This window comes from Durotheca rogersii (assembly GCF_024521655.1).
Source record: "Durotheca rogersii strain YMJ 92031201 chromosome Unknown GGS23scaffold_13, whole genome shotgun sequence".
Taxonomy (NCBI): Eukaryota; Fungi; Ascomycota; class Sordariomycetes; order Xylariales; family Xylariaceae; genus Durotheca; species Durotheca rogersii.
In genome coordinates this window covers 44,940-59,035 of record NW_026251244.1, presented here as the reverse complement: position 1 = coordinate 59,035, position 14,096 = coordinate 44,940, and the positions used below count along the sequence as shown (strand labels likewise).

General features: G+C 52.8%; 1 protein-coding gene across 1 annotated transcript; it reads left to right on the top strand.

Annotated features, from left to right (window-relative positions):
* Nucleotides 1–7,008: 7,008 nt before the first annotated feature.
* On the top strand, nucleotides 7,009–8,154 carry GGS23DRAFT_91537 (uncharacterized protein). The gene has a single exon (XM_051521392.1). The coding sequence runs from the start codon at nucleotides 7,310–7,312 to the stop codon at nucleotides 8,120–8,122; it is 813 nt and encodes a 270-aa protein (XP_051371006.1). The 5' UTR covers nucleotides 7,009–7,309; the 3' UTR covers nucleotides 8,123–8,154.
* Nucleotides 8,155–14,096: the final 5,942 nt, after the last annotated feature.

Genomic DNA, 14,096 nt, shown 5'->3' with positions numbered 1-14,096 from the left:
CGCCTAATCGTCGTAGCCAGGCACGAAGCGGGAATCGACAGGCATAGCGCGACCTTGTTCTCGAGAACCGTTCGCGCTCCTTCGTATTATCCGCGTCGGTCATGACCGCACGTGCAGGTCGTCATACAGGACCTCGTCTAGAAGGGTACGAGAACAAAGGGAGATCTTCAGAGTGCTGGTCATTCGACATATTTTCTCTGCCCCTTTCGTTACACCAACAGGTTCAGGGGAGCCACGCGAGCGCCTGCACGTCTCTTCCGTAGGGCGTTGACCCCAAATACCCCTATTGGGCACATTCGGACAAAATTTTTTTCGGGGGAAAGGTGCGCCGGCGAGACTGGCCGTTGCGCCAAAAAGGTTTATACGTTCCTGAGACTTGCATGTCGTATCGACCCGTCAGAGCACATGCGACCCCTCCCCCCCGGAGCTGAATGAGATAGGCTTGCAGAAACATCGCGTGCTAGTTTGTCCCATCTCGACGTTTCGATTTGGTGACGAGGGGCTTGGTACAGTCCAGCTCTTCCTCTCATACCATTAGATGAACTAGGATTGCTGGGGAAGGTGTGTAGCTGCTGATGTAAGAAGGAGAGATTGGGACTACCGAAGCTGTTTGATGGGGTTGCAATGTAGGAGCCATGGATGCCACGTTTTTCTGGTTTCCTTGCCATGCAAAGGAGGGTTGCACACAACAAGAATCCTTCGTACCCTCATTACTCGAATCGCGTCGCACCTTACCGTAGGCGTGGGCGAGGTTGGTTGGCAGAGGGAGCATGGCCAAAGGATTTTTCGACATACCTATATGGTAGGTATATCCGTCTGAGCCTAGTATCAATGCGACGGTACGCACACACCTTTACACACCCTCGGAGAACCTACCATAGACATGCAGTTTCGAGCGTGTGCGATGGAATCCGTCGAGGAGAGGTCGGACATCGACGGCCCCTTTCGGAAAGGACAATTTCGATCCTGTTTTCGTGGACCTCCTAATGCTATTACGCCTTGCCATGTGCGCATGGCAGGGGCACGTAGGGGATGCCATTGACGGGGAGGATTTCGTATCGAATATACTCAATAAGCCAAAACAGCAACCCTACTAGCCAGTTCGTTTTGCAGCTGGAAGAAGCGTTGTAACGTAAGCAAAGGCTCTCTCGGATTCGGCCACGTGTATGCACGCAAGAGATGCCTTCTGGAAGGTCGAGCGCTGCAGAGGAATATCATCTCTGCAACCCTACTCGGATGTAACAATTCCCTTCGTGCCCCTTTTCATACGGATTCTGTCTGGACAATGCAGATTCGTCCATCCACCCTAATCACAAAGTCCAAGCTGGGGTGGGACGTCAGCCTGATATGGAATGAACCCTCCTAGGAGGTGTGTGTACGTCGGCGGGTAAGAATACCTCCGAGGAATGCCCTCGATCGCTCGTCAAATTTTCAAGGATACCAAGGCCGGAGCTGCCCCGACTCGGATCTGTCCCTTAGACGTAAGGGGATTGATTCGGTTTTTTTTCTTTGTTTCCTGTCTCATTTCGATCTCACAGCATTGAGTCAGTGCCGTCTGGAGAGGATTCTTGACGCTCGGGAAGATCAGACCCCGGACTGCAGAACAATTTGGTTGGTTAAGATGCGAGGAGTTCTAGACCACAGATGGCTAGACCACAGGTGCAAGTACCAGCTAGTAACAGACATCAACGGTGCTGGACAAGGCGAGACCCTATCTACTAAGCCGCTGGCGGGGGATTGATCCCGTCCAGCATCGCTATCGTGACAACAGTCTACCGAAGCTTCTTTCGTGTCATGTCGTGGGCAGTGCCGTCAACCGTTCAGGGCATGGGAAAGGTCCGGGGTTGTTGTCGCGCAATCACATTGATTGGCGTGGATGGAGGCGGTTTACGCTAGGGCCTGTCGAGGAAGCGCAAAGCCACGATGCGTGCAGCAGTCTCGAGAAGGGCGGGATGACAGGCGTTGCGACGTTACCGCCAATGGTCACCGCATTGTCCCCGAAGCCACCCAAGCCCCGAATTGTCCGTCTTGGGTTGGTGGAGGTGAGAAAAGGAGCAGTCGAACCGTCGCAGACTGGGCTGAGTTGCTGACATACATACAACTAGACAGATGGCACCATGCATCTATACGTAGGTAGCTGATGCGAAGATCCTGGGGAAAGTAGAGCAAATTGGGCTCTATCAGGCTGCCGCATAATACCGCACTGCGCATCTGAAGGTCTCGAAGCGCGATTGGAAATGGGCGGAAGGGATGGGATCTGACGACGCACGGGATGAATAAGTCCGGAGTCCTGTGACTTCCCGGGCTCTTAAAGTTACCGAGTGACAGGGAAGTCTAGAAGGATACCTAGGTAATGCAAATTTCAGCCCTACAAAAAACACCCAGGTCTAAAGTGCTATACAATGCATGAGGTACCTAGGTACCTAGGTACCTAATCTATCAGACTGAAGGTACCTACCTGTATCTAGGTACAGCCCAGGTGCTGCCGGCCCGAGGTTATACCTGACAAGGGCTTTCACATTGCATTATCTAGGTACCTAGGTACCTATGTATATCCATGGATCAGCAGCATCTAGGTACACGTAGGTAACTTTTATAAGGTATTGCACAGCTAAACCACAATACCTTATTACTCACTCACCTATCGCCTGAGATCATAAAACTGTGCTATGGGGATTCTCTGGCAATCCATCCCATTGAATTCAAGTGCTATCTTACGTTTAACGAGTTGATATACAGGTGTTAAAGGTGCAAACGTAATAGATCGCGTCAGACACACGGCTCAATACGTCCTATACTGGTACCTAGGGTAGGTGTCTACCTCTCAGTAGGCAGGCATGTATACCAATAAGACGTTTACCTGGGGATATAGGTACCTAGGTACATAAGAGAGGCCTAATGTGCTGGGCTTTGCAAAAGGTACCTACACCAGGTAAGAGGTAGGTAATTCCACTCTTAAGTCTTTTTTCTTGGCTCTCCGCATTTTGCCTCCCTCTATCTGGCTTATTGATCTTTGCGGGCGTACTAGTTGTGTCATCAACATCCATCCAACGCCAACATGTGGATGAAATTTGCGAAGGTGCGAGTTTGGGCTAGTGACAATCTGGCAGGTAATCCGTCGACCGGTTGTGAGGTCGCATCAAATTAAATCCTATGGTCTCTTCGTGCTGGCTGCGTTGGTGTTGTTATTGTCGTCGTCGTCGTCGCGAGATGAAGGATATGGGGTGGGGAGGCGGCGATGACGCCCAATCAGCCCGATTTGCGGACAAGTCCTTACTGTCTTCCACCCTGTTTCATGAGGAAAAGCAGATGACCTCTTACCCTGTTTGTCACTTGGGCGAGGACGCCGAGCATCGATACGCATTGGCAGCCAGTGTGAAGCGAACGCATTCAAAGCGAATGCGACCGCCTGATTCCCTCGTGACGCAGTCCTCTCGCTCTCCCCCCCCCTTCCGTCTGGGCTCGGGAATTATGTTGCGTCGCACGCGTCTTGCCAACCTGCGCCATGTGGACAAACGGATTTCCCTGGAAAGCGAGCGAAAACGAACCGCGTGTTTCGCTTCGGTCGCGGGTCCTTCGCAACATCCCGCGGGGAGCGAATTGCCGTCACCTACGTAGACACCTTACGTAAGTCCGAGGTTGACTTGCCCTCCAAATTCCTAGTCGGAGTCGGTCGCGATGCATTGCGTGTACCGTTGGTATCTGCCAGAGCCTAAGGCTGCACATCATAAGTCCCATCCACGCGGTGGGGGCGGCGTTGCAACGGCTCGAGTCCATACAGCGTGCGCGATGCTCTAGTCACAGTGTTGTTGCCTTCGCGGGTCTGCGGAGCAGGCCCTTGTGATGGACCCGGATATTCCTCGTGATTACGTCCGCAGCCATTCGCACAAATTACCTAGCATCACGTACATTAGTATTGATCCTGAGCACATTGGCAGAGATGTATGCGGATAAGGCGGGAATTGCCTGGCTGTATGTACACATACCTAGCCATTGTCGATTAAACAACACACACTTGATTGGGAACGTGCTAGGCGAAAATACATACGTCTACACGTATATCGTGGCTTAGTACGCTACACATACGGGAGGCAGGTCCCGGTAGGCACCTGCCTAGGTACCTAAGGCAATTCAATACAGCCGTTCGCTTCAATATGTACAATAGGTACCTACGTATCGCATATTCCTACCACGACGATGTTGATCGGAATAAAGCAACCCATTTTGCTATTCCTGCTAGGCAAGAGAGAAATAAGGCTGCGCCGGCTTGATCGGTACTTACATATTCACGTTACAACATAACTCTATAATAACGAAGGAACACTAAATTGTACTCGCATTGGCATCATGCATGTGCTCTCCGGTGATCGATCGATCCGCTTTTGGGCTTTGGGCGATAAGCGACTGCGGAGACTCGCCAACTCTGGGATCTGGATTGAGCATTTGAGTGCACTAATCGTGACGAGACAAGGGCCTGGAATATTGGGCCTGGAATATGGCAGTTGTCGTCGGGGAGCGTCGTGGGTGTCACGGATGCCATCAAATCGTTGTTGCTTGGCTCTCTTCACCCACTCCCGGATGGATACGGAGGGGAGGAGACGATGGCGGACTCGACTTGGGCCGACTTTTAATCGCCTCGGCCCTATGGTTGCGCCTCGCCACGGCTATGGGAAACTGGGGTTGGTTGTGTGGGATGGGAGCGGTATTATTATTAATCGATGGAATTCCGTTACCCACCCGTTCCCGATCGGCGGTAGATGGCGACATAACCTGGGTATCTCTGATAGCTTGCCGGCTCATGTACGTATTGATGAGCGATCCCGACAAAGATCCGATTCATCAGCAATGACCTCAACACATCACGAAGACAGACAAAGGCGTCCCGGCGCCCGTTGGCCGGTACACAATGTACCTCTTCCCGGATATTAGCGTATAGTAATGCTATACGATTGTCACCTATGCTGTACCATGTCATATCCATAGGTACCCGAGGAGGGATTTTTCTCGCTAAGGTGGGTGTTATTGATTGCGAAGCCACAAATCGGTCAGCAGTCAATTCCGACTTTTCCATCTGGACACGACACAGCTTTGATTTCAGATTTTAGCAATAGTGGGGGAGGGGAGCGTTATCCACCTCCCTCACACCAGATGATCCTTGTTCGCGAATGGATACTCGAAGAATCCGATGACCAAGACAACGGGCAGATGGAGACCAGACGATCTCGACGGAAGGACGGGACGTATGAAGGCACACATACAATAATGAGGAGTCACACACGGGAAATTAATAGCTTAAGGCGTGTACATTGATAGGTACCTACCCAGGTTACTGTAGGCGGTAACCTAAGGAAGGGGGTGATTGCAAGGTAATGATAGGTATGCATAACGGGAATGTTTTGCAGAGTTGCGAGCGAAACATCAAATTTACCCGAAGTCATGATATAGGTATGCATGGCTTTCCCGCAAGGTTTTTACGTCTTATTAAGGCAGAAACTGTTTCGAAATCTGGCTGGCGGGGTTAGGTAGGTATAAAACCGTGAATCAACATTTGTGAAAGGCTTGGCACGCCAAATACCCCAACCAACACATGACGGAAGTACATACATGTGTACAGAGACGACGCACCACCCACCCATTACCTCCATGATACGTGGAGGCCACTAGATACCTGCCTCTTAAATGCGGTGAAGAGGGTGACATGGCCAGGACAACCTGACTTACATTGACTTACATCCATACCCTCCTACTTGCAGAGCTAGGTAGCTTGGGAGACGGGGAGGGAGAGGAGGTATATGCGCATCTCACAGTCCTAGTACATGTTACTGGGCACTGGGGAGTCGCGCATCCGCGTTCCGTACGATGAGTTGAATTGATGGAGGATGGGCACATCTTGAGCAGGGTAACGTAGATACCTGCCTGATGTCCTAGCCAGGCGGCCCCGGTAGAGATGTCTGATGTTCCGTGTCGTACTAACTGTAACCGGTAGTTTTAATAGGGCCCCACGGTCTGCGCGAAGGCTGTAAGGTTCGTTGCCTTGACTGCCTTGGGTATACCTAGTACGGGCGGTTATTAATCATACTGGTCTGGATACCTGTAGAAACTCGAGGTACTGCCACGCCGCACACTTAGGGTAGCCAAGCATTAGAGATGCCCCGAGACCCCGTCTCTCCGTTTAAGCCCGAGCCAAAGTCCATGACAAACCCCATCCGATTTACTTGCGAGGCAGAGTGCTCCCCATATGTACATACTTCACTTCCGACGTAGAGACGACCATTACAAAAGAATCAGCCCCCCCTCCTCGCTCCCATCCCGTCTCTCCAGATCCAGCCTTCAGCTTGGTTTCCTCCCTATGCGCGGAACTATTTCGCTCTAGTCGACCCCAGAAAGCAAACGAGCCAAAGCAAACCAGCAACCTCCCGGTCGCTCTCCATTCTATTGAGAGCCTCACCCCAATAGCCTGAGATCGATCTTGAGATCGTGGCACGGTCCAGACTCGCAACGCATAACGCCTCCAACAACACATCGACATCTTACATAACCTTGCATACTACCTCACCGACAACTCGCTCCCATCTATCCTTGAGGGGGAGCAGAAAAATAAAGAGAGCGGGGGGACAGATAAAGGAAATCAACATCTGAGGATCCAAGCAAATCTTGGGTACACTACGCCGCTCTTACCATAGGCGCGGCGCACTTCCAACACAGACCCACGCACACTCCACACACACCGCAAGCTCGAATCCCGCAACGGGCGGCCGGTAGAGTTACACGTACTATCGAGGGTTGCAAATTTGAGTGGAGGTACGAGTAACCCCCCCCCACCCCCCCGGCCTACCTGCCTGCCTACATTAGGTACCTGCCTGGGGGTACTTGTACCTCCCCTACCCTGCCTGCAGGTACATCGATGCCTGGCGAGCTAGGCCCCGACAGCCAGGCCAACGCAGCACACACTGATGGGCTTGACGCTGACATATTGAAGGGACATAGGTACGGCTGGCTGACCCCGGTAGGACCTACGGTACATCCAATCCACCCACCCACACCCGTCAAATACATTGCGTACACATATATATGTACCTTGGGCTATCCCGCACCCCTGCCGAGGACACTCCCCGTTTCCGCTGCGATCTTAAGTGAACATAAAAGACTAGGACCTGCTGTTCGGTCGTTGCCTCTACCTACCTCCTGGCCGGATATCGGTGCCTGACTCACACACGACATAGCGAGAGAAAAATTGCAACCTATTGCACCATAATATAACCATATTCAACACTGACACCCAGACGCCGACCTTCTTCACCCATACAAAATGCTTTCCACAACCACCACCTCGCCCCCCTTTCACCCTCCTTCGCAGCCGCACCCTTCATCATCACAACCACTGCGGAAGAAGAGGATGATGTCTGTCACGCAGACCTACTTACTCGCACACAAGGCCCGGGCAAAACTCTCCAGCGAGGCTGCCCGGCCCGACCACAACCTCCGCCTCCTCGTCGGCCACGCCAACCTGCTGGACTCGCTAATGCTCGAGCTCGCCGAAGCCGAGCGGGAACAGGAGAGCTGGTTCAACCAATCCGTCCGGGGAGCTGCGCCCCACGCGGGAGAGCGACACGTACAATGGGCCGACTCCGTTGCCGTGGAGGACGACTGGGAGGCCGACTCCTCTGACTCGGACACGGACTCAGACGACGAGGATGAAGACGTCGAGATGGCCGACGCGGTCCCCCTGAGGCGGGTGCCTTCTCACATCGCGGTGCCGCCGTCCCCTCAACTACACACGATGGACGAGATGGAAGAGGAGGAGGATGACTTCGAGGACGACGATGAGGACTACGACGCCTTGTCCCTCACACGATCCCCCTCGCATTTCACTGCATCGCCGCCCGAGCTCGAGCTTGACTCGGACTCGTCAGAGGACGAGGCAATGCCCCCGTCACCCCCCGCCGCATCCATACCCACATTCTCAGAGAAGCAGAGGGAGAGCGCAGTCACAACCAAGTGCTTCGACCAGAGGCAAGAAGAGGAAGACGAGGAGGACAACAAGGCCGACTTCTACAACGAAGGATATTACCTGCCGCCGCGACACCCGTCACGAATAGTATCCACGATACCGGTCTACTAACGGTGTCAGTCCTATCCTTGCCAGTAGTACCAAATCACTGGCTGGCGTACTGCCACTACTCCCGTCACCCTCTACCACTACTCATCATCCCGTACTCTACCTCTTCATGAATTGCATCGGCATCGGGACAGGTAAACATTGGGACGTGCTCTTCATCTGCATCTGGGCGGCGTTTCACCAAAAAATACCAATGGCGGCATGGCATTTTTTTTTTTTTTACAAGCGCAAGCGAATTCCGTTTGATTTGATATTTCCTTACTTGTTGGTCAAACCATGGTTGGCGTGAAGTAGGACGGTATCGGGCATAACCGAAGTCCGGAAACAGGCTGGACTTCGCATTGGCATTCTGGAGAGGAGAGGGGGAGGATATTTCACCGCTCACACGCATGTCTCTTTTTTATTTAATTGGAGGATTATCGGGGTAGCGTTGCCGAATCGGGCAACTATCCAAGAGAACTTGGTGGAGACGACGGTTTTTTTTTCCCTCTCGCTCCCTAGGAACAACCTACCTACATCTCGGAACCGACTACGTCAGGCGGTACGTACATAATGCATAGTACATAATGCCGCCCTGCGTTGGCATGCGGTTGGGGGAAGGGAATGGAGGACGGGAAGTGTTCTAAAGGTTGAGCGGGAGAGTTGGGAGAAGGCGGCAAGCAAAGAGAGGAGACCTTTGTTTAGATGACCTCGCTTCGCCGAGATCCAATTGTATGGTAGCGAATTGCTTTACTATCCTCGCGAAAAGAGGAGGCAGTTTAAAGCCCATCTCCATCGCACAAAACAAATAATTACCCCAAAAGATGAAATAGCCCTCGAGAAACATACGTGTAGGTGGCTAATCCTCGTGGCGCTCTCAATAGTACACGCAGTCACAACTAGCCGAGGACGAATGGCACATCCATTACAGTAGTTAACAATTGTATGCATAAGCTCCACCGAGCATCGTAGGAAAAGAATAAGTAGAAAAAGAAAGACAAAAACTCGAACCCGAAAGCCCGCAGACCCGTGCGTGACTTAGGTTACTAGTTTGTAATTATCGAGGGCGTGGAGGAAGTGAGAGCATATGATTCATAAGCCGAACATGGGTAATATTTGAGTCATGTGCTGCGGTCTAGCGTTGGATGTGTATACATACAGAGAGTTGAAGAGCAGGAGCAAGTAGGAGGAGCAATACAGAGGTTGCTTGAACGTGGCTTGGGAGAGGTATCCTGGGTTGGGTACATGCATACTTCCCTCTATCTAGGTAGGTACCTACCTGAGAAGTACCCCCTTAGCTGGGGAGGTATGTATCAAGTACCTAATGTGGACTGTACGTTAGGTATACACGGAGCAGGCTGGGCTGGGCTGGGCTGGGCTGGGGTTAGGGCCTGTGGGGACAGAAGGCAATTGAAAAAGGCAAAAGGGAAAGACAAAAAAATACGTGTCTGTTATGGAGTTGCGGTGCGGTGCGGGCGCGATATCGGTAATGAGGTAAGGCTGTTTAACGGTAAGAGGTACCTACCTAGGTATATAATTGTGAACTTAGGTACCTAACTATACCTATGTACCTAGATACTTACCGAGTACGACATCTCCAAGTCGTCGTCAACAAGGCGCGTGGCGGACGATGGAGGATACAGTAACGAGAATGGAATACCGAGATCAGTAAGAGGTATACACAGATATGTCTACCTACGTAGCTAGCATGTAGTAATGGCGGTAAGAAGATAGGAGGTGGTAATCCGGCACAACGGATTTCCTCACATGGACAGGCACTTACATTAAGTACCTGAGCAATAAGGCACGCGGGTAGCGACAGAGTAGGGACAGGTGAAGGAATTGTCCTGCAGGGGAGAGGGAGGGAAGGGACGGTGCGCGACCGACGGCCAGGGACTAGGCTAACTTAATCTCTGTACTCGTAGGTATCCGGGATACCTAGGTACCTTTACAATCCTACCTCATATGAGATACCTAGGTACCTACCAAAAGTACCTACCTTTACCTTACCAGACAACAACACTGCACACGGGGAGGTCGCAGACCACATGCCGCGCACGACACCGAGCCTAATTGAAATCCAACTCTACCTGACTACCCTAGTCCCCTTAGACCCCCTTCTCGTGACGCCCCTCCTCCTGACTTGCTGTCCTGACCGACCGACCGACCGTTTAGGCCATCACACTCCCTACCGTGTCTACGGCCACCAAACTACTAGGGCACGCAAGCAAGCCCCAGAACCCGGCGCAAGCCTACCTGGCCGTCCGACGCTGGCGTCGCCCTAGGCTACGTCACGCATGGCGCTCGAGCTTCTAGCTTCTAGCTGCCCTCTGAGAGAGAGAGAGAGAGAGAGAGACGGAGAGGGCGAGACCGAGACTGAGTTGGAGAGACAGGCAGGGCCATCTACGCTACTCCCGTGCTAGGCCCGCGGGGTCCCGGACCAGTGCGGGCCCCGGCGGAGCCGGCGCGCGTGGTTGCGCGGGATCGCGGTTTACCCTTACCCCGCTTGCCTGCGGTGTGAATTGGGCATGTGCGATAATGTCGTATACGCGCAGACGCTACACATGCCTAGGCGGCGGGCACGTAAGTAGGGTAGGTATGTTTTACGCGTGTGCCCTAGCATGTTGCAGCGCGTTGTTCGTGGCTCGAAGTCTTAGATCCGAGTAACCTTCAGGGGGAGGCTATAGAGGGTGAGTGAGGGACACAAGGCGTGCTAGGTGCCTACATGGGTAAGCAGGCAGCGATCGGTCGATCGTAGTGCACCATAGCGTAGATTAGCCCAGCGGCGCATTTACATCTCCCCCCCCCCTCCCTCTTTCCGACCGCGCGCAAACTGCCCTATGCGGTATCCGGAGGTGACGTATGCGACGGATCGACCGGAGAAGAGACGGGGGGAGGGGGGTGGGGGAGGTTCTCCGGTCCCGAAGGAAAAGGGACGAATGACAGGTGGGGAAAGCGACGGGAACATCGGAACATCCTCGCCTCCCTTCCTTTCCCTCCCTGTCGCAAGGCCCGAAACGAGCGAACGGATGAATTGGGGAGTGCCTACTAATCCGGTGTTATGCCGTACGTTGCGTATGTACGTACGTATAGGTGGGTGGGATGTAAGTAAGGGTGGTTTCGTCTGGTTTCACGTCACCTGGTTTCATCTGGTCGGTCGGTGAGCCAGGCTTCAAAGCTTGGTATATATTTGATATGCACATTAAGTAGGAATGGCGTGAGTTAGTCAATTATTTGATCGGCCGGCCGGCCTTGACGCTGAGCCGTCGGGCCTTCATCTCTCCTCCCCCCCCCCCCCCCCCTCCCCTCCCAGGTAGGGTTAGCGAGCCGGAGTTTTCAGTTACGGGCTTGGTTTGGGTAGTTCGTGCCCAGGAAGGTTAGCAGGCTATCTGATCATGCAGATAAGAGCTTGGAGCGAGCAAATGATCCAGGACACGATACAATACGGAGCACTTAAGTTACACCTCCTGAGCCCCGGACTAATAAGCTAGAAGGTTATGTATACAGAACAATCAAGCGGAGCGAAAGAAGAAAACGAGGAGGAGGAAGAGGAGGAGAGGATATCAGGTTTCCCGCCTGGTGTGAGATGTCTTGACGGACATGCAGAGATAAGACCCTTTAACCCCAATAAAGTCCGGGGATTATCACCGCCGGAATGTGCCCTCCCTGACGTGCATAACCTAACGGACTAGCCTACATACGTCCATATACGCATACATATAATACCTACGCATAAGTAGTCTCGCCTTTCCCGGGAGGGGGGGTTTTAACAACATGGGGATAAGCAGTCCCTCCGCGGAGAAGAGAAAGGGAGAGGCGAGACATTTCGCCAGGTGCGGTAGTAGGCTAATAGAGCGAGTTGGGCAATCTCGTCCGTTTATCGTTTCTGATCCTAGGCGCAGGGGTGCGGTATGTCCGGCGGTTGTGTCCGACAATTTTGTCGGCCCCCGGGGGGTTTGGCAAGCCCGTGTCGTGCGAAGGGAGTTATTGTTGCCGTCGCAGTCGTATCGTAGCAGGTGTACGCACGCACGTATTCACATGCTCGTATCTCCTCCCACCCATACCTTGGCTGGCTGGCTTGGTAGATCAGCTAGGCCAGGTTCATTAGCTAGCCCTAAGAGCCAAAAGCGATGGGCTCTACCTCTTTACCGGGTCGGTCAGCCGCCGGGTGATTTACCTCTAGCTCACGGACGCTGGTAGGTACGAGTACTGCGTAGCTACTTGGGCCCTGTAGAGATATGTACTATATGTACACATGCACTTGGCTGGTATATATGTCATCCTTTGTATAGGTAGAGTACGGAGATCGCGGGTACCGTGGACCAAGTTAGTGGTTAGCAGGCGGCTTGGGCTGGACTGGGCTGGGCTGAAGAGAGGCTAGCGTCAAAGTCCCGCCCTGTCCAGTCCCAACCGCCTGGGTTCCCGGAGTTGCTTGGGTTGTGTTTGAAGCAGGGGCGCGTTGTGTATGTGGTGTGTGTGGCCGTTTAACTGCCCAATCAGGGAATGCCGCGACGACGTCCCCCCTTGGACCTGGCCTGAGTTTTCTCGGAGTCTACAGATCAGCCCAACTAGTCCCCTGAACCTCACCCCAAAGCGGGTCGCGGCTTCCTAAAGATTCTATTGGCTCTTTCCTACGACCTTACTCCACTAGTTGGTTGGGGTGAGATCCTTTTGATTACTTAAGCCTCTACTACCGCTACCACCAAGTCAACTGCACTACCAAGTCAACTAGCACTACCAAGTTAACTGCACCACCAAACCACCACCACCAAACCACCACCACCGATTAGTTAATTGTTAATTGAATGCTTCTAGGGCAACTTTTAATCGCGAAAAAGAATAAATCAAGTGCACGTTCGTACGGTGGTTAGAAAGGAGAATTTAGTAACCCTTGTACGAAACAGGGATAAAGTTTGGTTGACAGGGAAAAAGCTCGGCAAAATCGCCTAATCCGGTTAGAGGTTGGGGTGAGGTACAGGGGACTAGTTGGGCTGATCTGAGACCTCTTTTCTCGAGGGTGGAAAGGGGAGGGCGAGATTTGTGACCTGACAACTGACAACAACCCTCCCCCACAATCTCGTCTAATTAGGTGGTCTACCCAGTATCGCCCGCGCGGCCTGGTCCGGCTGAAGGAAAAAGACAAGGGATGGTAGCGAGGTGGGTTTTGTTGTTTTCGTTACTTTTTTCTTCTTTTGTCGCCTTGTGCGCGCGCGAGCCCCGCGATCGCTTCACTTTCCGGAGTCGTGGTCTCGTCTCGTTTACGGATCTAGACCTCCTAATTACCCGGGGAAGCCTCAGCTTGAGGGACTTTGCTACTCGTAACTATACCCTTCTCTACCCCTGCCCCTCTCTTGTCTTTTTTTCTTACTCTTTTCTTATTTCCTTTTTCCTTGTTCGGCTTGTCCTTTTGTGATTTATCCGCTGTATAACGTAAAGAGGAAAGGGATGTATTCGCGATGTACCTGGTTCCGGGATCTAGACCTGAGATGGCGTCCATCACGGACCGCCACGGAGTCGACGGGGGATGGGACGAGATAGGCAGTCTGCTAAGCAGGAGCGCCGCCGACACAATACGGTGGATAGGTGCCACACGACACGATGCGTCCAAACCAGGGCGTAGGGACAGGTACCTAGGTATGTAAAGGTTGCCTGGAACGGCCCCGTCCGAACTGGAAATCATCCCATCTCAAATCGGACTCGATTCATGTGTCCTGACTCCTCTCACTCCACGGATATCTTGTCCTCGCATCCGGAGACGAATGGGCTGGCGGGCCAACCAGCTAAGCAGCCCTATGTGGTCAGCATTAGTGACACCGCCGCACAACCTCGTCAATCCATCTTATCCTGGGAATTGGTCTGCCTCGTAAAGCGTGCTATGTTTCCCTTTCCTTTTCTTATCTGGCCATACTTCTGTCGCGATTACACGCGGCAGCCCTGTCTTTACCGATTTCTCACATATCCACAGCTACGTAGTCATAGGTTAGGATGTATGTTTGCA

What these genes read in the sequence shown, in the direction of transcription:
- GGS23DRAFT_91537 (XM_051521392.1), top strand. Translation starts at nt 7,310, where the DNA reads ATGCTTTCCACAACCACCACCTCGCCCCCCTTTCACCCTCCTTCGCAG.